The sequence below is a fragment of the Penicillium daleae genome (assembly GCF_028827525.1).
Source record: "Penicillium daleae strain IBT 16125 chromosome Unknown utg000004l_segment0_segment0, whole genome shotgun sequence".
Classification (NCBI taxonomy): Eukaryota; Fungi; Ascomycota; class Eurotiomycetes; order Eurotiales; family Aspergillaceae; genus Penicillium; species Penicillium daleae.
The window spans coordinates 2,076,227-2,099,501 of record NW_026623152.1 but is presented as its reverse complement, the minus strand read 5'-3'; the positions used below and the strand labels follow the sequence as shown (position 1 = coordinate 2,099,501).

Sequence of the window (23,275 nt, the reverse complement as noted above, 5' to 3'; positions counted from 1 at the left end):
CAGCACCTGTTTTGATTTTCTCCCACCAGATGTACTTCTGCTCTTGTGGGCGAGTATCCAAGAGACGGTCGAGCGTGCAGAGTCTTCTCGCGGGAAGCAACAGTTCCACCCGGTCAGTCTACTTCACGACAGTGGTAGCCTGACATTAGAGAATACACTGAACCTCACCGCAGCGGCAGGCAGGCCTGCTCTACACACAGTTATACTCAAAGTGTCAAGGATGTCTTTGTAGCAGAGGATGTGTACCCATTTTCTAACTCCTCCCTGAAGATGTTGGTATTGGATCCACAGCTACGGAAAACCTGGCAGTATGTCGGGGGCGGACTCGGTCATGATCCCATTGCGTTAATGCGGGCGTATCTGAACATGAAGCAGCAATACCATGCTGCACTGCGAGGATCATAAATAAAGGTCTTTGGCCTAAATATATTTGGGTTAAGAGGGGGTGCACGATTTTCTTGCCCCTGCCCCAGTAAGTGAAATATTGAGATAATTTGATCGGTCATTTGAGAGCTTTCATTACTATCGCTTAGAATATCTATCTATAAGATTAAATAGTAGGATATCAAACTAGAATGGTTAAACTCCTGGGGGTCTGATTTTGGTGGATAATTCTTTGATGGGAGATGCCAAGACCAGGACTGCTGGATAGTCTTAGACACTTTTGAGCTAGATCGCCTTAAGGCTAGGTTTTCAACCTTAGATTTCAGGCATGCAAAGCTCGAGGCCTAAGTTAACTACAGTAGTACGGTTACATACTTCCGTATTTATGGCATTTGATTGGTTTATTGTCTTGGGCCATCATTGGATTCTGGGGATCCACCAACTTTTCAAACTCTGCATTTCATCGCTGTTTTAGGCTTAGGTTAAAATCCCTCGTCACCCCAATTTTCCCCAGCTCCCCAGCCCTCCCCCCCTCTCCACCCCACACGTATTGACGATTCCCAGGGCGTTCTGCCCACGTATACTAGAGGCATGCCAAAAGCTCCGGAGCCACCAGTCAAATCTCATCGGTGTCCACGTTGTGATCGTGTCTTCTCTAGATCCGAGCATCTTCAGAGACATGAACGATCGCGTAAGTCCATTGCATTCAACTTTTGGTGTACATATGACTTACATGACGTAAAGATACGAAGGAAAAGCCGTTCCAGTGCCATCGGTGTGCGAAAGCCTTTACACGGAAGTAGGCTCCCACTTCATGCAATCAAAAGGTACATAGCTTATGGAAACCACAGAGATCTACTTACCCGACACGACCGCCTTACTCATGGGTATGGGACTACATCAGAACCCGCATCTTCTGTGCCATATCCAGCTTTCGTCTACCCTTCTCCGCAGCCTACCACTTCAGCCAATGCTCTTTTGGATTCTCAACCAGGGACATCGGAAATACAAGCTACGTCATCGATCGCAAATCAGAGAGATACACACCCAAGCACAAATGATCTTTCGTTAAGCCCCAACTACGAACGCCCCCAAGGACCCGCAGTAGACGTGCAGTCGCATAATGGACATGCCGTACTGTCATCCCTTGATCTGAGTAGCCAACCACTGAACTTTCCACTTGACGACGCTACTGGAGGTTTTCCTACCAGCTCCATGGATGATTTCACGTCGTTCATGGATAGCGTGCCTATCCCAACCCATCCATTCTCTCCATCATACCAGCCTGTCCCTTTGTTTTTTCAAGATGCTGAAGCGATCACAGGCTTTGATTTTGGGGGTGATGGATACTCTTACATCGGGTGGCCGGGCGATTTACTACGGTCTTCCGCTCCTAAGATTAGCGCCTCGTCTGGGAATCTTGGACCATCTTCTTCGCAGTTCGATTCAAGGCTTCCGTCATTGCACCCCGACGAAGGAGTTGCTGACGATATATCGCGCTTTCCCGGTTGCAAGACCCAAAATCGTCATTTGCTGGTGTCTGCAGAGTGCCGACAGCGAAAGATAGATGATCTTCGGAAGTTTTCTACAATCACCGACAAAGAGTTCGCTCTCCCATCGCGACACGTCTTATCCCGATTTCTCGGGGGATATTTCAATGCTTTTCATGACCACTTTCCATTTCTCCATATTCCAACTTTCGAACCAGGGGAGGTTAGCGTGGAGTTCTTTCTAGCAATGATGTCACTTGGAGCTCGCTACACACGAGAATTGGAGATAAGCATCGACTTCTTCAAAGCTGCCAAGACAATCGCCTTTGAACGGATCCGGAAACACCGCGAGGATCGCCCTGCGAAGACTTTTGATCAGAACAAATGGCGGTCTAGCAATGCGACGTCGAGGCGACTCTCGAATCGGCGGGACCCGCTGCCGTGGATTGACGGCAAGGGTCATGTTGTTGAAATGATCGAGACAGTACTCCTTCTAGTTGCAGTGACGACTTGGTCTGAACCTGGCTCAGCGTCCGACGCGTTGTTGATTCGCGGCGTGCTGGACTCTCTCATTCGCGACGAGGAAATTCTTCACGCTTACGCAACACCACCAGGCGATTGGAAAGGCTGGATTTGCCATGAAAACCTGAAACGAACAATTTTCGTCGCCTTCTGTTTTCTGAATATCCACACCATTGCCTTCGATGTGCCCCCCTTGTTGTTGGTAAGCGAAGTGGGTCTCGATCTTCCATGTTCCGAGAGGGAGTGGAGGGCCGAAAGCGAGACAGAATGGAAAAACATACGCGAGACCGCCGGGCAAAAATGTCAGGATTTCCGAAGAGCTTTTGCATGTCTCTTTGTCGACGGCAATGAGCAGCCTGAGGAATCGAGGCTGGATCATGGCGGCTTCTCCTCACTTGGAGGATGTGCTCTCGTCCATGCTCTTATCCAGCAGATATGGTTGATACGGAATTCTCGGCTACCCCATCTCCGACAGTCAGGGATTGGTCTTTCAGCAGATGAGATGAACTCATTTGAAGTGGCGCTAAAAAGGTGGGCCGTCTACTGGGAGCGAAATCAAGAGTCATCGATGGACCCGTTGAGTCCTTACGGTCCCGTTGCTTTCACTTCTGTCGCACTCCTGCGCCTTGCGTATATTCGCCTCAACGTCGATCTAGGTCCGATCCGCTGCCTCAGTAGCTGGGACCCGCATTTGATTGCTCAGTCACTCCATGAAAGCCCGCCTATCCAACGATGTGAAAAGCTCACGAGAGCGGCTCTTCATTGCGCCCACGCACTCAGCATTCCGGTGAAACTAGGCCTTAACCATATTGCTCAGACCCAAGTGTTATATTGGTCTAACCAGCATGCGCTCTGCTCACTGGAGTGTGCGGTTCTGCTTGCCAAATGGCTCGAGGCCGTTACAGCGACAGACGTCTCGCCGTCCTTGACTCCCGCGGAGGAGAGGCTCCTCAATTTTGTGATACAGCTTGTCTCTGATACTGAATACAAAGTCAGCCAGGAGGACATCATACGGAAAAAGCCACTTTTAAATGCGATGACGGTACGGCTTTGGGCCAGATTATACCAGTCTAAAAGCGTTTGGGAGATGGTGGATCTTATTGGCAGCTCTTTGACTGTATATGCAGACTTACTGGAGCATGAGCGGTGATCCTAATTAACGTTTTCTTAAGATTCAATAAGTTTCAAATCACACCAGGGCCATTGAGGTGACTCAGGGATAGTCATGATCACTCGAGATTTACGGCGTCGTAGCAAGCAGGTCAAGCCGACGTTTTGGGCTGCTTTCTCACACTCTAGACGTACGGGTACCCCTATTCGGGTATCCTGCATCAGAGTGTAGCGGCATTCATCACAGATCTTGTGCATATGAACAAGAAACAAGCCCCTAAACCCTGGAACTGCGCACATTACATTGAAAAACATGAATATGCGGCATCTAGAGCTTGTTTCCCAGACCATTCCTAACAAGGTTAAATCAATTGTTGAATTAGAGAGGTGAATTACGGCCTACTGGGGGTACGTTAGCCAGGTATTTGGTAAAATATCAAAACTAGGGAGTTTTGGCGCGAGGTTTTCTGAATAATATAATTCACGGCCGATCTGGACACCCAGAAGACCATAGTATATGCAATGTTTCAAGTCACACTATTTCAACAGAAAGAGGACATTTTTACTTGATTTAAAGTAGGGCAGTATTTCTCAGTCTGAGAGGTAGCATCGCTCGACTGAAATTTAGATTATATGATTATTTGCTCGCATTACCAAAAATAGCTCCGGGGCAGTGACACAGACATATTTTTTTGAGTACTATGGCAAGTTAATTTATGTGATAAACATAGTTACTTAGAGTGAGGTATTAAGTACTACGGTAACTTTAGACCTAATACTAAGCCTTGAATGTTGAAAAATAAGTTGTAAAATGTAGTATTTACCGCGGTACGATGTTTAACAGACCAACAGACTCAACGGAAGGAAATCGTCCGGTGTGAATCTTGACATGGACCATAATACTCCGTAGCTGCCTGCAAAGTGGTAATTCCTTGGCTTTCGTGAGTTTCATCGAACTGAGTTGCAATCTGGAGACATTGGCTTCAAGATATTCGTTACCTGGCCAATGCGGGCAGGTTATATCCCCGACTTGCCGCATCGAATGTTAAGCCCAGCTGAAATGATGCACAGGGTTATTTAGCATAGTCGCTAGTCGGCGGATGCCATGGAATGAAACTTGAATTTGTTGGAACAGGCCTTCGAGTCGTTGCGTGGTTCTGCCCGACTTTCCATTACCGATCGCTTCCGTTCTTCTCTCCGAGGGAGTTCGCTCACAATTAGGACAAGCTTCATTTTTTTGTTGTCGCTATCACAAAGATTTGTCGCATGCACAGCTATTATTGTTGATAACAGTGTCTTTTGGACGAAGCTCCTCCGCAACATCTTCTGTAATCCCGTTGCTTTTCCGGATATGGTAGGGAAACTCGTCGGAACTTTATAAGAAGCTAAGATTTTTGTGGTCGAGGGTAATTTTGAGGGGGATGTGTACAGACTAGATTCGTGTTTCCCACTGGTCTAATACCATCCCTCATTTACCTAACATAAATATATATTACACACGCACATACCGGTATGATGGAGTAATTGATAAGATAATAATTTGAGAAGAAGGGATGACTCTTCTAGGGTAGGTTGGTTGGTGTATGTTACGGAGTACTAACGAAGCCAAAGCCGAATGAGTAAACGGGCGGGGGGATGGGTAAGCACAAATACAAAGCGGTACCCAGTTCGGACTGTCCCAGATCTCTGCTCCATCAAATTTGACGCGATCCCCAAGTTGGGGTTCCCCAAATCGGGGATTAGGCATTTACACATTCGGGGAACTAATCGTGGTAGAATGCATAAAGAAAGTTGGCATGATCGGTGACGGTCCGAGTAAGGCCATAATGCCGACAGAACTGTTACTTGTGATAGCACGGCTGCTGGGGCCTAGAGATCTGACCAATCTGGCGCGGGCAGTGCCAGGAATCGCCGTCCGTTTTCATCCAAAACACTGGCTTTCCATCAGAGACCAGGATGGTGATACGATTTTCCATATCTCTGCAGCCGAGGGGCTGACTGACGTGATTATCTCCCTTCTCGCAAAAGAATTTGATACTAGGTTGCAGAACGACTACGGGATGACTGCTCTGCACCTTTCCACAAAAAAAGGACATGAGGAAACAACAAGTTTATTGCTGCATGCAGGGCTAGATCCAAATATAGTCAGCATTGGAGGCGTCACGGCGTTAAATCTCGCTGTCAAGTATGAGAACTTAGCCATCCTCCGGCAACTGATCTCTTACGGAGCCAGGATCTCCGTGCTGACGGTGGGAGATTACAGCTATCTACACTGGGCCGTGCATTATCATAGCCCTCGCGCTTTGGAAGTACTCCTTGAGTATGGAGCAGATCCGGAGAAGCGAGATATTTTTGGTCGATTACCCTTGCATTACGCTGCCAACGAGGGGAATACAGAAATCGTGGAGCTTCTATTGGGGGCAGGGTCTGATCCCTTCTGTCCAGATCATGACGGGAATCAAGCATTGCATCTTGTTCTTCGATCGCATACCTTGTGGCTTGCTTGCATGCTCAAAGAGCCCACTTACCGCAACATTCTGCTTCGAGGTTTTCCGGGTCGGTTTCGGTGGCTTTGGGTAATGTTGGGTACAGTAGCAAGAGTACTTGGTGAATTGGTGTAACGGTCGCTGATCCGCAGGCCGTAAGTTCAGATAAGTTATTATGTCCCCATTGCAGTTTTATATTCCGGTAAAACAGTATCAATAAATTCGAAGCAGTACTGGAGCAAATCAGTTCAACCACACGGAAGTGCTGAGTAGAATCTGGTTTCAAAATCAGCAGCAAGTGAATGTTGAAGTTAAAAATGCGTTCCCTTGATTGATTGGCTTCTCGCATTTGTCCAGATTGGAACCGTGGCGACTCAACTGTACCATTAAGAGTGAAATTTTTGAGAGCACCTTGATTATTACCAATCCTCTGCAAGAACTACTAACTTACTGTACCTCTTGAGTACCTCTTGAGGTTCATCGATACATCTCATACATCAACTGGGCTTTGAGGCATTCGATATTAAGGTGCTGCTGGTTTCCCTCACTCTGCATTTGCAGCTTCGAAAAGTCAGTCCCCCTTTCTTCACGAACAAACGAATTGGCTGTTGGTTTTCCCGGAAACCCCCCGTTCCCATTACAAATGGACGGCCAGGCGCCCCAAGTGCCGGCCATACGACACTCGGCATTTGAAGTATCGTGGCCAATGGTGGATTTAGAGTTTACCCGACAATACGAGGACGTAAATCTATTGAGTGACACCAACTGCGTTCCTGCGGCCCAGCATTGCAGGGAGGAATCATCCAAGGATAGCCCAGTATCCTGGAAGATTTTCTCGAAGCATGAAGATACAGGGGCAGTCACCATGCAGCTCCTGCGGGACAGCTGGAGTAATTTTGTGGAAAGAGACATGATTGGGGGCCACCCGTCGCATTTGCGGCATGGGTCAGGGCCCATCGCTGGAGGTTAAAAGGCAAGCCATCCACCTTTCTTCCTTCTTCACCTTTCCAGACCTTTTTGAGGGTATAGAGAGGTCACGCATTCGCTGCAATTTCACTACGGTCGAGATTACAGCCAGTGTGCAAATCCTGGAGCGTGGTCCAGGTCGGATTAAGTTCCACACGCAGACTTCTGTCATGCACAAATCCTGGATCAAGCACCAGGTCAGGCTGCGATGACGTGTTCCGCGTCCGCCCTCCAGCTATTGACAGATACCTCTTCGCGGTGCTGGAGACTATTACTCAGTTTAGGCTGAGGAAGCCAAGGTCTGTCCTCAAGTTTTACACGACATTTCCCCCCCCCCCCGGCCCTGTGGAAATGGCAACAACTGTTAAGAATCCAAATTATGCAATTATCAACAATGTTTAAAATGAATTTGTGTAATTCATCACTCCCTTTAATTCTCACGCTATCTCTTATATGGTGTAGCGTAAATAATCATCGTGGAACGACTCGATAGTTAGACTCAAACTTGATGGGGACAAATAAAAGACCGCGGCACATTTAGTCAACACATTCAATATCTACTATCAGTTTTAACCTGTTCAATTCAACCCTGTTCAACTCAACCCTGTTCAACTCAATATTTTGATTCCATGCATTATCTGGAACCGGAGTGGGGGGAGACGGGATGTGGGTCGACGATGGAGCATTCTCTGGTGCATTGGCGTGGAGATATATATATTGTGGGGTAGTGGACTAGTGGACCTGGTCGGCCAGAACTACAGCAAAATAACGTTGAGCTTGCGACTGGGAAAACAATGTCTGAACATGAGCTTGGTGCCATGGCATCGCACCTTGGCGGGAAACTTGCCACTGGTGCTGCCGATTGTAGTGTTGTCGGATCCGATCAGTACTCGTCGTACGGAAGTCACATTGTTCAAAATGGCAGAGATACTTAAGCACGGTCGGCAGCCCATGAATCTCCTCCGTCCCATCGGGCGGCTGCACCGCATCGCTGTTCGTAGCCGCCACGTTGTGCATTTGAGTGTTAGATTCAATTCTCCTTCGCTGATCGCTTGGTGTTCGATGCTTTTCAAACAGATGGCGTGCCAGATTCTGGCGGGTGTAGCAGCTGCCGTGGGTAGTGCACAGAGCCACCCGCCATTTTCGCAGGACTTGCACATATGACGGAAGGATGTCACTTTCTCCACCAACCACAGATAGTGACGTATTAATTCTTGACTGAGGCATATTTTAGAGGTCGTAGGTCAAGATGGCATGAAGAAAGTAATAGTATTTTCTGTTGTTGTTACTATCTACAAGTTATGAATACCAGCGGGATTGCCCCTGAATACCAGCGGGTGCTAATACTATTCTAGTTTAGCGCCGGGAACGTTTTGTTAGTAGGGTTTGTGAACACCGCTGGTGTTCAACGTGGACTATATACAGGTATATCCGACGTATCCAAATATAATCCCGCGCCAATCGCGAATGCCCTGTATCGACACGCTGTGCCAAATACGTCCGTACTGCGTCCAAATCCGTTACACGTATACCGGCTCCCTTCATACGCTGTGCCCACCACTGGTACCCATGTTGTCGCCCATCGGCCCACTCCCAATGGATCAACATCGCCATCATCGGATACAAAAATTGCCGGTATTCACACTGCTGCGCACCCTGCCACCCCGAACATATCGATTGCGGTAAACCGCACCGGTAACAACAATATAACCCCGCCTCGTACTGGATCTGGTCCCGAATGGCACGCACCCATCGTTTGCACGCGGCACTTTGGTCGTTCTGACATGACCATAAATCATGATATACCTCATCCGCCCCCGCCTGCGTGCACAACTAACATCGATTGTTCTACTCCCGTGCCTCTTGCGCTAAAAACTCTTCGTCTGATAACTGCTGCGCTTTCACGGACCGCACCGCCGCCGTAATCGCCATCTGTACTATCTGCTGCCGCTGATATCGGTGCTGGGCTTCGATAGGAACCTCGTGTGCGGACGGGCTGTCGGGACGGCTTGGCTTGACTTCCTGCATCTCGGCGTCACTGTCTGGATCGCTGCCCTCGATCACGGACTCGGCGGCTACCCAATCGGGGTTACATTAATCGCACCACTGCTCGGGTTGATCTAATTGTCGGTCCCGGTCCCCGCATTGCTGACGGGTATATCCATCAATCGACCTATCTAAATAACCATCCAACACCACGCGACGACACCGGTGATCACCGAATATATACTGCCGGACTAACTCGAACTCGGCTTGCTCACTAGACGTGTTCTGATTAAACCATACCGGCACCTCGTCGAAACCGTCGGGCTAGATGATGATAGCTTCACTAGGCTTTTGATCTCGTCCCGCACGGCCACTTTCTTGTGCGTAATCTAACAATAACCGGGGGAACCCAATATGAATGATGTATCGAATATCCGGGATATCTACCCCTATACCCAACGCGCCGGTGGCCGCAATCACCCTATTTGCCGCACTCCGGAACTGCTCCAAAATGCCTAACTTCTTATCCTGGTCGCTATAAAATGCGGCATATCCTAATATCTCCGCCGCCTGGGTCACAATGCGCTTAGTGCTACCGTACACAATTACTCGACCGGGCCGGTGTGATCCGAAGGGTAGATAGGGTATGCCCTTCTAAGTATAGTAAAGGAGAGACTATATACACATGCGCGGCCGGACGGGGCCTCACGTGACCAGAGACCGAATGGGGCCTCACGTGACCGAAAGTGATCGGAAGGGGTCAGTGGGTCAGGCCCACTGAAAGGGAGCCTAAGGCAGAAAATGCTCCCGGGATCTCATCCTCCCCCACTAAATCTAATCTCGACCCGAGATCATTGCATACAGGCATGAAAGGGCACATATGTAACCAAAGAAGGGCAAAAATGGAACAAAGGAGACATACGGGGTTTGAACCCATGACCGTAAACAAAGGAAAGTCGAAATCCGTGGATAGATTTTCCAGAACAAATTAGGAAGGAACCGAAAGTGGCTCTTTCCTCCAGAAAGGCATCATTCAAAGAAAATCAACAAACAAAGAACTCGTATACGCGCTTCTTCTTCCACCCTCTCCAATACAACTCTCCTTCCTACACACTCTTCGCATTCGCGTACACACGCAAATTTTCCTACTTCCAATCACTTTTGATCACTCTTGATCACTTTCAGCATAGGTAAGCCAGCTTCCAGATCGGAAATGAAGCAAAAGGAACCGGATTAACGCGAATGATAGTGCGCCTTCGCTCTCATAGCGCGGTCGATGATCCGCCGAGGAGTTCCTCTATAGAAGGCTCCGACGGCGCGCTTTTCGTCCCCCAAAGCGACGACGACAAGGAGTCTTCTTTCGCTGCCTCTATCAGCGGAAAGGAAGCTCCCAATATCTCTAACCTGATCCTGCCGACCACTGAAACATCCTTCCGGGCCCTGAACGCCCCGGTTTCGGGCTTTCCCTTCCGGCAGGCCCCTTTCCTTAGAGGCCCAGGAACCGACGGCCCCTTCCCTTCTAACGACTCAAAGGGCGATATCCGCAAGCAATTCCGGGCTGGCGGCGACGAAAGAAAGGGTAAGCGGTTAATAAGGCGGAAGTTCCTTTCTAGCTTCTTCACAGGAGGAGACGGTAGAGGAGGTTCTTCTAAAGAAGAAGAAGTTATTAGTGCTAACAGGAGGAAAGACAAGGACACTGCTAGCCCCTCTCGGCCTATCAGCAAAGGAAAAGAAAAGGCTCTAGTCCGGGAGGAGTCTTCCGAAGATAAGTTAGGTAGCCCTGCCCTATTTGACCCGAATACCAAACAGAAGCGACATACGAACGAAGGTAAGACCTATTCTCTCCCTTTCTATTATAAATACTAACTTCCGTAGCTCTAGATAGTCTTGATCAGTTTAGCGACCCTATTCTAAAGTTTTTCTCTACTCCTATTAAGAAAAAGATCCTGGCGGCTAAGCGCGTCCGTTATATAGACTAGCGAGAGGGCGAGGCTAAGGCCGTCAAGACTAGCGTTCAACGTCGCGCAGCTTACGTCCAACAAGCTAGGACTGCCGCCCCCTTAGGGGCCGATTGTGCGAACTACGGGAATCTAAAGGGTCCTTTCGCCTCCTGTCGGGTTTTGGTGGTTAGAGGAGATCCTTACTTCCAGGGTTCCTGTAGAAATTGCTCGTTCAATTCCGGAAGCAATACCTACTCGCTACGGCCAGGCAGCGATCAAGAAGGGCTAGCTCCCTAGGTAAAGATAATCCTAGCAGCCTAGAATCCTAGCTATTCCCTCGTCCGTAGAACTCCTGCTGCCGTAAGTGAATATCTTTCCCTGCTCAAGTTAGCTTTTATTAACAAAGGTTTCCAGAAGCGGGCTAGAAGCACCGCTTCGCCTACTCCTAAGCGCCTACGTAAGGAGGACGAGGATTCGCCTACCTCTACCTAAAAGAAGCTAAAGGGCACTCCTAAGAAGGATACTACCTAGAAGAGTACTTCGAAGAGGGATACTACCTAGAAGGGCACTCCTAAGGGAGACACCGCTACTAAGAAGGGTCCTGTCGCTACTCCTAAGAGCAGCAAGAAGGGCAAGGATACGGCCGAGAAGGAGCTTCTGCCTCCTTTCAAAAACAAGTAGTATAGCTCCCCCCTCGACGACCCGGATATTTAGAACCTAGAGGAGGATCCGGCGGCCGCTATCGAGGCCTACCGAGCCCTTTCGGGGACTAAGGACCGTCTAGAATACGACTAGAAGATCCTAAAGCAGGCTCTCGTTGCTCAAGGAGCTATCAAGGATTCTAACGCGGAGGATAAGGAGTCTAAGGAGGAGCCCGCGGTCAAAAAGAACCCTTTTTTATCCTTTGCGAAGGCTATAAAGGAGAAATAAAATTCTCTAGGAGTGTACGTCCTATTTCGGGGTCTTCGGCAAGGGAAATTAAGCTTTCGGTTGCGTACAAGCTAAAAGCTAGTAAGGAGGAAAGGAAATCGGTGGTTTTCAGGCTTCGTAGTTAGATTTCTTTGTTAGATCTTTGTTGAATTTAATCTATATAAGTAATAACTTCCCTTCTTCTAATTATAGGTAGAGAAGCCTTCTCTACTAGGGTATTACGATAGCTAATAGCCCGTCGAATAGTGTCCTTTCGTGAGTATTAGCGTCCCGAGGCCTACTAATCATAGTACGAGGAACGTCTTCTATCGCACTATCCTACTCGCTCTCGTTGCTAGAAGCTTCTAAAGAAGAAGAAGACGGAAGTTCTTACTAGTCCCTCGTCTTCTTACCCTTCTTCTTATTACTCACGGTAATTCTCCTTCGGCGACGATCGAGCACTTTCTCCGCAATTGCGCCCTCTCCTACCTACTTTAGGCTAGCACCTGCGGCCTAATCTACCCTAAAAGCTTCCTATTCCTCGCGAGTGAATATAGATAGATCTTGGTAAGTAGGCGGAGAGTCGTCCCGAGCGAGGACTCTCTAGAGCTCTTCTAGCTTCTTTAGCCGTAAACCCTTCCGCCGAAGGGCGCTCTGTGTAGCTAGGGACGCCTATAAGGACTTAGGGTCCGTTATATTTGCTTTAATAAGCCGAGATCCGTTAACAAGGTTGCGAAGCACGCGGCCGTTCGGCTCCGCTAGCGCATAAGTACCAAGTGGATAGGATTACAAGACTCTAAAAGGTCTAAACTACTTACTTTCGTACTTTTACGGCGATTCGTTGCGAACAAGTACCTAGTCGTTAACCTTAAAGCTGGTTTTCGTGACAAGGCTATCACGGATACGATTCGTCTTGATAGCACGCGCCAGGAGCAATTCGTTAGCTTTCGTTCGTACATTATTAAGATTTTGCAGCTTATTAGCCCGTTCCGCATAGGGCAGAGTATCTCCAGACAAGTCGTCACTAGGTAGTCGCGGGTGAATTCCGTAGATAAGGTAGAAGGGGCTATAGCTAGTCGTAGTATGTTCTCGGATCCTTACGGCAACAATCGCTTACGCGAGGTAGAGATCCTATGCTTTTATTAGCTTACCTATTAGGTATTTCGTTAATATACGACCTAACAGTCTATTCAGATTTTCCACCTTTCCGTTCGTTCGGGGGTGGTAAGGCGTAGTAAGTCGGTGTTTTGTCTTCAAGAGCTTAAGATAGTAGTCGACAGCTCCTAAAAGGAGGTTTTGGCTATTATCCGAGATAAGTTCTATAGGTGCTCTATAGTTCATAAAGATCTATTCGTGCAGGAAACGACCTAATTCCTCCTCGGTCGCTTCAGGGACGGCTTTTGCAACCGGCTAGCCGGTAGCATAATCGATCGCCGTAATAATCCATCTATTCCTATTCGGGGTCGTTAGTAAGATTCTAATCAAATCGATCCCCTATCTTTAGAACGGACGGAGTCCGGAAGTAACTATATATTAAGGAGGCTCCCTCTCAAGGGATTTCCTCGAACCTTACGAAACTTAACAATTCGGGCACGTATATACGGCGCCTTCAATATCCTTTCGTATCTATAGCTACTACGCTCTTAGTCGAATAACCCTATTCAGGCTAGGCTAGCCTAAATAGCTAAAATCTTCGTGCATACAGTTTACGAGGTCTCTACGAAAAATAGGCTCGAGGTATAGTGCTAAGAGCCTATCGTCGTAGGTGAAAACGAGTAGCCGGTCTATCGCGCCCTCGTCAATTTAGTCGCGCAAGCTCAAGCTCGCGGCGTACTTCTTAACGGACTTCGCAATAGTTTTATCGGTTAGCATCTCCCCGGTATCGAGGAAATAAACAGTCGCAGCCAACTACTCGCTTTCAGGGACTTTCATAACAGTCGGTGAAGCTACCTGAATTGCGGCAAGAGAGACGTCCTAAATCGGCCGGGATAGGGATACGTTCGCAGGGCCTTCTCTAATAAAATCAGGCCTACGGCTAAGCGCATCCGGGACTACAGCGTCCGATCCCTTCCGATACTATATAGCCAGGTCATACTCTTGAAATTTATATACCTATCTAGCAAGTCGCTTGCTATAGGTCACCGTCGTCTACAAGTATTATAAGCTTGTATAATTAGTAATAACTATAGTCTAAGTTCCGTTCTCGATATAGCGATCCTAGAGGCGTAAGGCCTCTTTAATCGCCAAAAGTTCCTTCTCGTGAACGGGATAATTCAACTCAGCCCCCGTTAGCTTTCTTCCGTTAAACGCAACGGGGTAAAGTTTTCCGTCAGGGCTAATCTGCAGGAGAACTATACTAATTGCCTATTCGGAGGCATCCGTTTCGATAACGAATAGCTTAGTACGGTCGGGTTGCAACAGCACCGGAGCGGCCGTCAGCAATTCTTTAATCTTGCGAAAAGCGCTCTCGCAAGCCACCGTCTAACGAATCGGGCGAAACTTCTGCTTCCGTAAGTCTATATCCGACTCCTTGAAAAGTTTATAGAGAGGGACGTAGATCTTCGAGAAGCCGCGAATAAACCGTCTATAATATATAGCGAGGCTAACGAACTAGCGTACCTCGTGGACGTTCTTCGGCCTTAGCTAATTCTTAACAATATCGACCTTAGCTAGTATCGGGCGGATTTGCCTGTTTCCAATAATATACCCACAGAAGTCTAATTCCGTCGTCGCAAACATATATTTATCGGGTTGTGTAATTAGTTTTTCTCTTTCTAATACTTCGAGTACCTAGCGGAGATAATCGTAATACTCCTCCTTAGTTTTAGAAAAAATCAGAATATCGTCGAGGTAAACAACCACGAATTTGCCTAGAAAGGGTCTCAGGGCCTCGTTTATAATCGTTTAGAAGGTCGCGGGCGTATTACAGAGGCCGAATAGTATAGCGAGCTACTTATACTTGCCCTATATCGTGTTGAACGCCGTTTTCGGAATCGAGCGTTCGTTTACGCGAACCTACTAGAACCTAGACGCTAGGTCGATTTTCGAAAGGACCCGAGCGTCTCCGACATAATCTAGAAGCTCCTAAATCCTCGGTAAAGGGTAACCGTTCTTAGCAGTCAACTAGTTCAACGCGCGATAATTAATACACATTCGCTACTTCCTACTCGGCTTCTTGACAAAAATAACTAGAAATCCCTACGGGCTAGCTAACGGACGGATTAGGCCTTTCTTGAGGAGAAGATCAACCTAAACTATCTGCTCGCGAAGCTTCTCGTCCGAAAGGGGGTAGGAGTTAACGTTAACAGGACGAGCGTCTCCGGTATCGATATTATATTCGATATTTCTCTCCGGAGGGAGACTTTCGGGTAATTCGTCCTTGAAAACATCACTACAACGTTGTAAAATCCCACGAATCTTTAGATTATCGTAGTGAGGTAGTACTACTACCGGCTTAGATCTAGGGCTCTTAGGTTCTCTGATAGCTAACAAAAACCCTAAAGCTCCCTTTTTCTTCAGCACGCGGCGAACATTCCTTCCGCTTAAAAGGTTGACCTAAGCTTCCTCTAGCTCTTTATCTTCTAATAGGCTTAGGGGTTCTACCTAATACGAGCGTTTATAGTCTCGCAGGGTTAGTACTAACGTTGCCTAGTCGATATAGGGGTTTTTAGTAGCAAGGAAATCTTTGCCTAGAACGAATTCGAATTCTAGAAGGTCAAGGATCCAGGCTTACGTATAACCCCTCTAAGTTCCAATACTAATTAGCAGCCGTACGGACGAATTCGTGAAGATCGTACGTCCGTCTAGTATTCCAACACGGAGAATAGAAGACTTCCGAGGAGCTAGGAGCTTCGACTCGAATTTCTTCACGGTAGCAGCAGAAATAAAAGTATAGGAGGCACCGTAATCTAAGAGGGCCCGAACGTTCATATTCTTGTCCGGATGCCTAATAGAGAGCTTATAGAATAACAGCGAGCTTCCTATTGCGTAAAGAGAAGCCTCGATCACCCTTAGTTCCTCTTATATCGGGTCTAGAGGATCAAGATCGGGTAACCGTAGTACCTCTAATACTATCTTTATACGGTCGACGAGCGTATCTAGTTCGTCCGACCGTCTCCGTTTTTTGACTTCTAATCATTTCCGTTCTTTCTCGGATCTCCTCGTCTATTACCCTTCTAGTAACAATCCCTACGGATATAACCGAAACAGCCATATCCGAAGCACCTTAGACCTTTTCTATTATTACCTCGCCGGCCATCGCCCTTTCAGAAGCTAGGTTTCTAGCCCGGTATAGCACTTAAGTCTATATTCGTGTCGCTATCTTGGTCTTTCGCTTAGCGTTCAACGTGCCTAGCGATTATCGCCCTACGCTCGTATTAGATAAAGCGTGTAATAGTTTCGTCGAGGGTAGTAGGTTATCGGGGATCCTTCGCCTATTCCTTCTAAAGTTCAACCTTAGCGCCCTTCTGGAGACGTTGTATCAGAATTTCTTCGGAAAGTTTGGTTTCGGTGTCGATCGCGGCCTGCCGGAGATTCGTAGCATACTCCGTAAAGGCTTGATAGATACCCTGTTTAGCTTCGAAAAACTTGTCCTAGCGCTTTTCGCTACCTAAATGTTCCGAAAACTTATAGTTAATCTGTGAGATATAGGGCAAGATGCCTAAACCGTCATGCAGTATATCAAGCCAGATTCATAAGGCCTATACAAGATGGCTGAATCTCTATAAGCTTTATGCTATACCATCATCACTACGGTCAATAACATCAAGTAAGACGTATACAACAGTATACGATCTACATCATCACTACGGTTAATGACACGATCTACATCATCACTACAGTCAATGATATCGTACAATCAAGCAACCACCGATCAAACAGCTACTACATAAGATCACTATGCATCTAGATCTATCTGCATGAGATCATCATGCATCATCTAGAATGATCACATGCAAGAGACAAGTTGATTATAAATATGCCCTGCTTTCTCTACCAAGATAATAATAATGTTTAAAACATATAAGCAAGATTTAATACAATCAACCAAGCTTCAGTCCTACCTTACTTTGTCTCATTTTATCTTTATGATTCTAAGCCGAATTGATTTTATCCTTCCTATTCAATCAAAGGAAGAAGATCAATTAATCTTACTTCCTCTCTACCTAACCTGCGCAGTATCGCTTGCTTATAGGTTATAAGCCCGAATTGATCCTACTTCAATTCGGCTTATACCACTTCTTCAATCTTCTATCTTCAACGAAGAATCCTTTACTTTTAAGAGAAACTTCTCTCTCTTAAAGAGAAACAAAAAGCTCCTCCGACTTCTTATTTTCAAAAATTTATACTCGATTTTTACCAGTCGCGTCTATTTCTCTATACGAAACACTAAGAAATCTCGACTTTCTTGACAAAAACAATCATTTTTCAAATATTCAATCAAGTTTTTTGAACTCAAAATGATCAACAAACACAATATCGATCCTCTCAAAGGAGAAGGAAATTATATTGCCTGGTCTATCCGAATCAAGGCAATTCTTGATCAAGAGAGACTGATCGATACGATTCTACATGATTATACAAAGCTACCTACTATCCAACAAGATCAGATTCCTAATCAACACTAGTCTTATAAAAAGGCGATTACCCTACCACTAAATCAACGATCACCTGATTGTAGAAATACTGCAATTTAGTCAGAAAGAATAAGATCTCGCAGACCTGCAAGATCTACTAGCCCTACTATCTCTAAGATAGGTCAAAATGAGCTAGTTATCCTATCTGATAAATTCAAAACTATTGATCAGATCAATCGAGACGCTTTATTATTAATCAAACTATTATGCAAGGATGGCCCACTCTTTTGGTTAGGAGATACCATATCGGCCTACCAAGCATAGGTTACCTTGGCTACCCAATATCGACCTAAAGGCTTTACCACCGAATTCCTTGTGTTGAAAAGCCTATTCAATAGTCAATTAGGCGATTTTGATAGTATATATGATTATCTCACTGAGATAAGACGCCTGCTAATCGAACTGGCAAGCCTAGGAATCGATTTCCCAAAGCAAATCGTATTCGCATGGGTTCTCAACAATCTCGACCAATCGTACGCACCGATTGTTCAAAATATTATCCAATCTCTTCGTAGAGATTCTGATTCTTATTCAATTGAATCGCTATTCGCCAATCTAATTAACGAATCGCGCGGTCATATTCAATCGAGCGAGCAAATCTTTATGGCTACTAGCCAAAGCAATCGTTAAAGTAATCGTCAAAGCAATCGTCAAAACAATCGTCAAAGCAATCGTCAAAGCAATTACTAGGCTAATCATAAGCCTAACTATCAGGTAAATCACCAATCAAATCGTCAGGCTAATCAAAATCGTCGAATTAGCAAAAAACCATGGAGAAAACTGTCAAATTCTGGCAAATACTATACGTATTGTAATATGCGAAGCTATATAGTAGCTGATTGCTGGTATCTGCATCCTTCTAGTAGACCAGCTAATTAGATACCTAGGGCAAATTGGCCTAGATCCAATCAAATCGATCATCAAAAGATTGATAAACAGAAGAAGATGATCACTGCAATGCTTGATGAGCAATCTAACGAGGAAGAAATCCACGTCACTAGTCATGTGACAGATTACCCCGCAGAAGCTGAACATCAAGAAATTTCGGCTAGCAACCTACTACCTACTAGCCTATTGGCTAATAATCTAATTGATCTTGATGGTGATATTTGCTATACACCAATCAGTCCAATTGACTATCAATTAGATTATCAGATAAGATCTGATATACCTATGACAGAGGCACAGCTAATCAGGCATAGCCTACTAGTTTATGATCAAAACCTGATGAGAGACTACTCAAATCTGAGTAATGAATCTATAGTGAATACACCAAGAAGTCTCTCACTCTGCGATGAGTTCTCGCATAAAACCGATCAGGTAATTTATCTACCTATCAAAACAAACCAAGAAACCAATTCTGATATCACTATAGAAAGTGCATATAATCTAATAAATTCAGATCTTTCTACTACAAAAGTGATTTTCATTATTGATACAGCTGCCACTATTTGTGCAGTATCTAAATTGGATTTGTTTGATAGTGTATATAAAACTAATAAAACTGTCATGTGGGGAAATGCACAAAGATTATCTATCGATCTTGCTGGAGATATTATCTTCCAGACGAATACCAATCTAGTCTATAAATTGACTAATGTGCTCTATGTCCCACAATTGGGAATTAATATATTAAGCACATATGCACTGAAAAATTCAGTATCTCTATTTAATAGAGAAAAAGCTACTATTTTCGATCAATATCGAAATATTATGCTGATTAGGCATAAGCAAGATAATCTATATCGAACTACCCTATATGTGATGCATACAAAGCCACATAAGGAAGATTCTGGCTAATCAAAATCAAAATTAAAAGATCTATCTAATATGATTTATCAAGATCAATCTATCCAAAGTACTAGTAATATTACTCTCTGTATATTTCCATTTGGGCGGGAGCTGCCAGAATCGGCGTCGTTCGACGCCGAAAATGGCGTCGTTGGCCCAGGGGCTTCACGCCACGGCCCAAGCCGCGACTCGCCCACGCACCCACTACTGCACCGGCGGCTCACCCAACAAAACGCCCACGACCCCTGGCCTCGGCGTCCCCACCTCCACCCGGGCCTCATCACCTCGCTTCTCACCCACCGCTCGCCCCTGGCTCACCCTCGGCTCACCCACCGCGCACCTTCGGCTCACCTCCCATTTCTGGCCGATGCCTACAACGTCGAGGTCTTTCAATGCGTGGCCACAATCGAAGATTGAAAAAATAGTTCGCGCTATGTGGGTTATTCTATATGATTATAAATAGCGCCCCCCCGTCCCCCTAAAGAACGATCATGCTCTTTATAGATCTATCCCCCTCTCAAATATACCCCGGTCCATACTTCCATATTGTACTGCCACGTTTGACCTTGTGGGCTGGATTCCCTGTATCGCTGCATCACTCTACGTTTCGATCCGTACTACGAACACAGCAAGATGGCGAGGCGTCGGAGTCGATCTGACGACGGAAGCCCTCGCTCCGAATCATTTCGCATGGAGTCCGAGGCAAGTGACGCCGACTCCGAAACCGACTTGTCAACCCCGGAACCACCCTCGGTGTCAGTCCGCAGAGGTCACTCTTTTTCCCCTATTAAGAAACGCGGACGCAGCCGAGGGTCATCGACTAGTTCCAGCAGCCTGTCCGATGATGACGAAGGATGTCGAGCTCGCCACAAGAGGGGAAAAAAGAAACCCAAATTAGGAAGATGGCTAGACGATGTGAGAAGGGTTCAAGACCGGCAGAAAAATGACACAAGTTCAAGCTATACCGATGGGGGGATTCTTCAACGGATCCAGATATCCAGTCGGATGATATATCATCTGATAGCGATAGCGATGGCTATGCAGATGGTACGAAGACCCAGATTGCGGCTATGGAGGATTATTGGGAAAGGTATGGAACCCGTACATATCCTGCTTGGTCTATTGCCTAACTTGCACATAGATTCTGTCGGAAACAGCATCAAAAACAAGGTCTATCTTCCGATTCGACATGGAAAGACCCTCACGACGCTCTTCGGGAGGCCGGAAAGAGAGAACTCACCAAGTTCCTCTACTGGCGCTTGCGAGTAAAGCGCGGCCGGGGTGGGCGACGGTCAAAAGGTATTAAGAAGGCTAGTGCTCTTGACACGAACTGGAAGATGTTTCTTCGCTATTACGAGAAAATCAATGGAGACCCAATGCCCGATGATCTAGGAAGAAGAATGAGAAAGGTTGGACTGAAATTTTCCTATGATGGATATATTGCTGATAGAATGATTTCGGAATAGAGCATTCGAAAAATCGTGAAAGAGAAGGGGTTGATTACCGACGAAAAAGAGAAGCCACCGATGTATATTGAAGATGTGGTCATCTTGCAGGAAACGGTTCTCCGCACCATGGAAAAGCGGTTCTATATTGGACTTCAACGGATGCAGCAATGCCTCTACAATCTTATGGCATGCTTTACGGTGAATCGAATCAGTGCCATGAGAAAGCTCCAATACAAGCACCTGCAGTGCTCAATCCAACGAGATCCAAAAGGGGGCCGCCTCGGATTTTACTCGAAATCACCTACAAGTTTGCGAAAACGCATCTCGGTGTGACACAAGGGTATGAATTGACCAACGCTTTCTACATGATAAATCGCTTTGCGGGGTGTAGATTGTAGATCACTAACGTTGAGCAGAAATACTTTCATAATTCCCGAGATCATTCACGACCCGTCGCTCATGTTGAGCCCGCATGAGTTTTTGCTTGGAATTCTTTTCGATGACGACGCTTTCCGTGCCCCTGGAATAAAATCCCGGGACGACCTGAGGAGACTTTGGCTGGAAGATGGCCGACAGCAGCTTCCATTACCACTGAAAGCTGAGAAGGCAAATCACTATGTTTTCTGCAAGGTCGAGGCAACCCGCGGCGTCATTCGGGTTATTCGAGATCAGCCAATCTCGACTGCAGCCTTGAGTAGGCAGTATCAAACCTTAGGGGAAATTGCTGGCTTTCCGATCCTTTACACACATTGTAACCGGTACGGTGGTGGGACAATCCTTAATCAGAGTAGTATGTTACCCGGCTTTCGATTCTTGTGAGAAGGCGAGAAACAGGGCTAACGAAGGAAAGGACTTGTGAGCGATGCACAACAAAATTTAATCATGAAACACGCCAGTATTCGAACATTCTTGAAACATTATCTTCCCCGTCGTATCGGTACAGACATGCAGGCATTGATGAGAGGTCTCGAACCTGACTCGGCGATGATGAGAGCGGTCACTCGGATGGGGCGATGGGTTGACACTCGACGGCCTCGCGAGCTTACAGATGCCCAGAAAGCAAGTGTTGAAGCGATCCCGGAGCTACAGGACGCGATCTACAAACGTGATACCTTCGCTCAGAAACTTAAGCAAAGCCGCAAAAAGAGCCGCAGCAGACTGGATCGGCTCGAAAAGCTTAAGAGGAACGTGATGAACACACGGAGTCGGCTACTCTACGATCTTCGTAAGCGCGTGAGGGAAGAATTTGATAACAGCCAGGCCGTAAAGGATATCCAGCGACAACTTGCTGCGGGTACCGCGGTTCATGACGAGAAAACTAAGGAGCTACTGGCGGCCAGAGGAAATATGCTTCCGGAACAGATCTACCTCCTGGAAAAACTGATGACATGGCCGACTTCATGGTCCTTGGAGCGGGAGTGGGAGCGGCGAAATGAGGCAGTCGAGGCTGTTCGTATGTATTGCGGCGTGCGAGAGGGTGGGCCCCGAAGAGGACGACGACCGAAGAGGCCTACTCCGGTCGAGGACGTCGCGACACATGACCCTCTTACGCTAGCCACACAAACCCCCCAACGGTCTTTGCCGCGCGATGATGCTTTACGGGAGGCGGAAGTGCATGTCCGGACGGCCGCAAAGCCTCTAGGATGCTTTCAATGCTTTGGAAACATACAAGAGTCCGACCACCGCCGGATGCAACACTATTCTCGGCACAAGCATCTTCTACGCCATTTCAGGGATACACATCTAGATGACCGTCACTGCAACTACTGCAACACGCCGGTTGAACATGAAGATGGCTTAAGAAGGCATGCCCATGAGAGGCATCGTCTAAAGACCTAGGCCTTTCTACCAGTCTTGAGAAACGAGCTAGATATGGACAGGCGCTGTCGGCCTCGTCTGGACAGCTCAGGAAACGCTACAGCCTAACGTCCAATGGTACAATGCAGCTTGCAATATTGCGATCGCACTAGTGTCCAATTGCCTGCCGGGGCTGACTCCGTCACTGTTGGTTCTCAGGTATATAAAGGGCATCCTCCCCCCGCTGGCTGCTTGCTCTGATGTTCTCTTTTACTCACACCAGGCCGGCTTTTATCGGTTTTCCTCCCCTGAGCGTGGTGACTAACACCAAGATGGCAAGCCATTCCAACGCGATTATTATACCCGATGACGAAGAGCCATGTCTCGAGCCAGGGAGCTCACGACCTCGGCGGTTCCCTCGCCGTGATTACAGTTACCGGGATTTTGAGAGCATGATTGTTGAAGCAGTCGATGATGAGGCGGATACGACTCCATCACGCAAACGCAAAAGAACCGAAACGAAGGAGCCGTCTACTTTGGTACCAGTTCCTCACAAAACCTTCTTCCTTCATTTTACTTAACTAATAACGGGCCAGGATAACGCTTTTGAGGAGCTCCGAAAGGCAGTCAGCCGTGAAACCCAACGCCTACGAGAGAAAAATCGAATATTTCGGGATAAACTTCTCCAGGAGAGGGAGAAGCACCAAAAGATGCAAGAGGAACTTTCCCAGCAAAGAGAAAGGCGTGTTTTAGAGTGCAAGATCTGCTATATGCAGCCAGATCACTGGGTCGTCATTCAATGTGGGCACA

At 46.8% G+C, this 23,275-nt stretch overlaps 6 protein-coding genes across 6 annotated transcripts; 4 read left to right on the top strand and 2 right to left on the bottom strand.

The window, feature by feature from the left end:
• Positions 1–1,222: 1,222 nt before the first annotated feature.
• Positions 1,223–3,556, top strand: N7458_004353 (uncharacterized protein; the record flags this gene model as incomplete). Its single annotated transcript, XM_056907735.1, has 3 exons — positions 1,223–1,271; positions 1,316–3,438; positions 3,524–3,556. 3 exons carry the CDS (start codon positions 1,223–1,225, stop codon positions 3,554–3,556), a joined length of 2,205 nt encoding a protein of 734 aa, XP_056768462.1.
• Positions 3,557–7,690: 4,134 nt separating this feature from the next.
• N7458_004352 (DNA helicase recq5) lies at positions 7,691–8,185 on the bottom strand (the record flags this gene model as incomplete). The annotated part of the gene is made up of 1 exon (XM_056907734.1): positions 7,691–8,185. The coding sequence occupies one exon, from the start codon at positions 8,183–8,185 to the stop codon at positions 7,691–7,693; it is 495 nt and encodes a 164-aa protein (XP_056768461.1).
• A 621-nt stretch (positions 8,186–8,806) lies between these two features.
• On the bottom strand, positions 8,807–8,986 carry N7458_004351 (uncharacterized protein; the record flags this gene model as incomplete). The annotated part of the gene is made up of 1 exon (XM_056907733.1): positions 8,807–8,986. One exon carries the CDS (start codon positions 8,984–8,986, stop codon positions 8,807–8,809), a length of 180 nt encoding a protein of 59 aa, XP_056768460.1.
• Positions 8,987–10,186: 1,200 nt separating this feature from the next.
• On the top strand, positions 10,187–10,923 carry N7458_004350 (uncharacterized protein; the record flags this gene model as incomplete). Its single annotated transcript, XM_056907732.1, has 2 exons — positions 10,187–10,772; positions 10,820–10,923. 2 exons carry the CDS (start codon positions 10,187–10,189, stop codon positions 10,921–10,923), a joined length of 690 nt encoding a protein of 229 aa, XP_056768459.1.
• An 8,439-nt stretch (positions 10,924–19,362) lies between these two features.
• Positions 19,363–22,507, top strand: N7458_004349 (DUF3435 domain-containing protein; the record flags this gene model as incomplete). The annotated part of the gene is made up of 7 exons (XM_056907731.1): positions 19,363–19,655; positions 19,850–19,975; positions 20,251–20,310; positions 20,362–20,629; positions 20,687–20,997; positions 21,085–21,458; positions 21,519–22,507. 7 exons carry the CDS (start codon positions 19,363–19,365, stop codon positions 22,505–22,507), a joined length of 2,421 nt encoding a protein of 806 aa, XP_056768458.1.
• A 290-nt stretch (positions 22,508–22,797) lies between these two features.
• N7458_004348 (uncharacterized protein) lies at positions 22,798–23,046 on the top strand (the record flags this gene model as incomplete). Its single annotated transcript, XM_056907730.1, has 1 exon — positions 22,798–23,046. One exon carries the CDS (start codon positions 22,798–22,800, stop codon positions 23,044–23,046), a length of 249 nt encoding a protein of 82 aa, XP_056768457.1.
• Between the last annotated feature and the right edge of the window lie 229 nt (positions 23,047–23,275).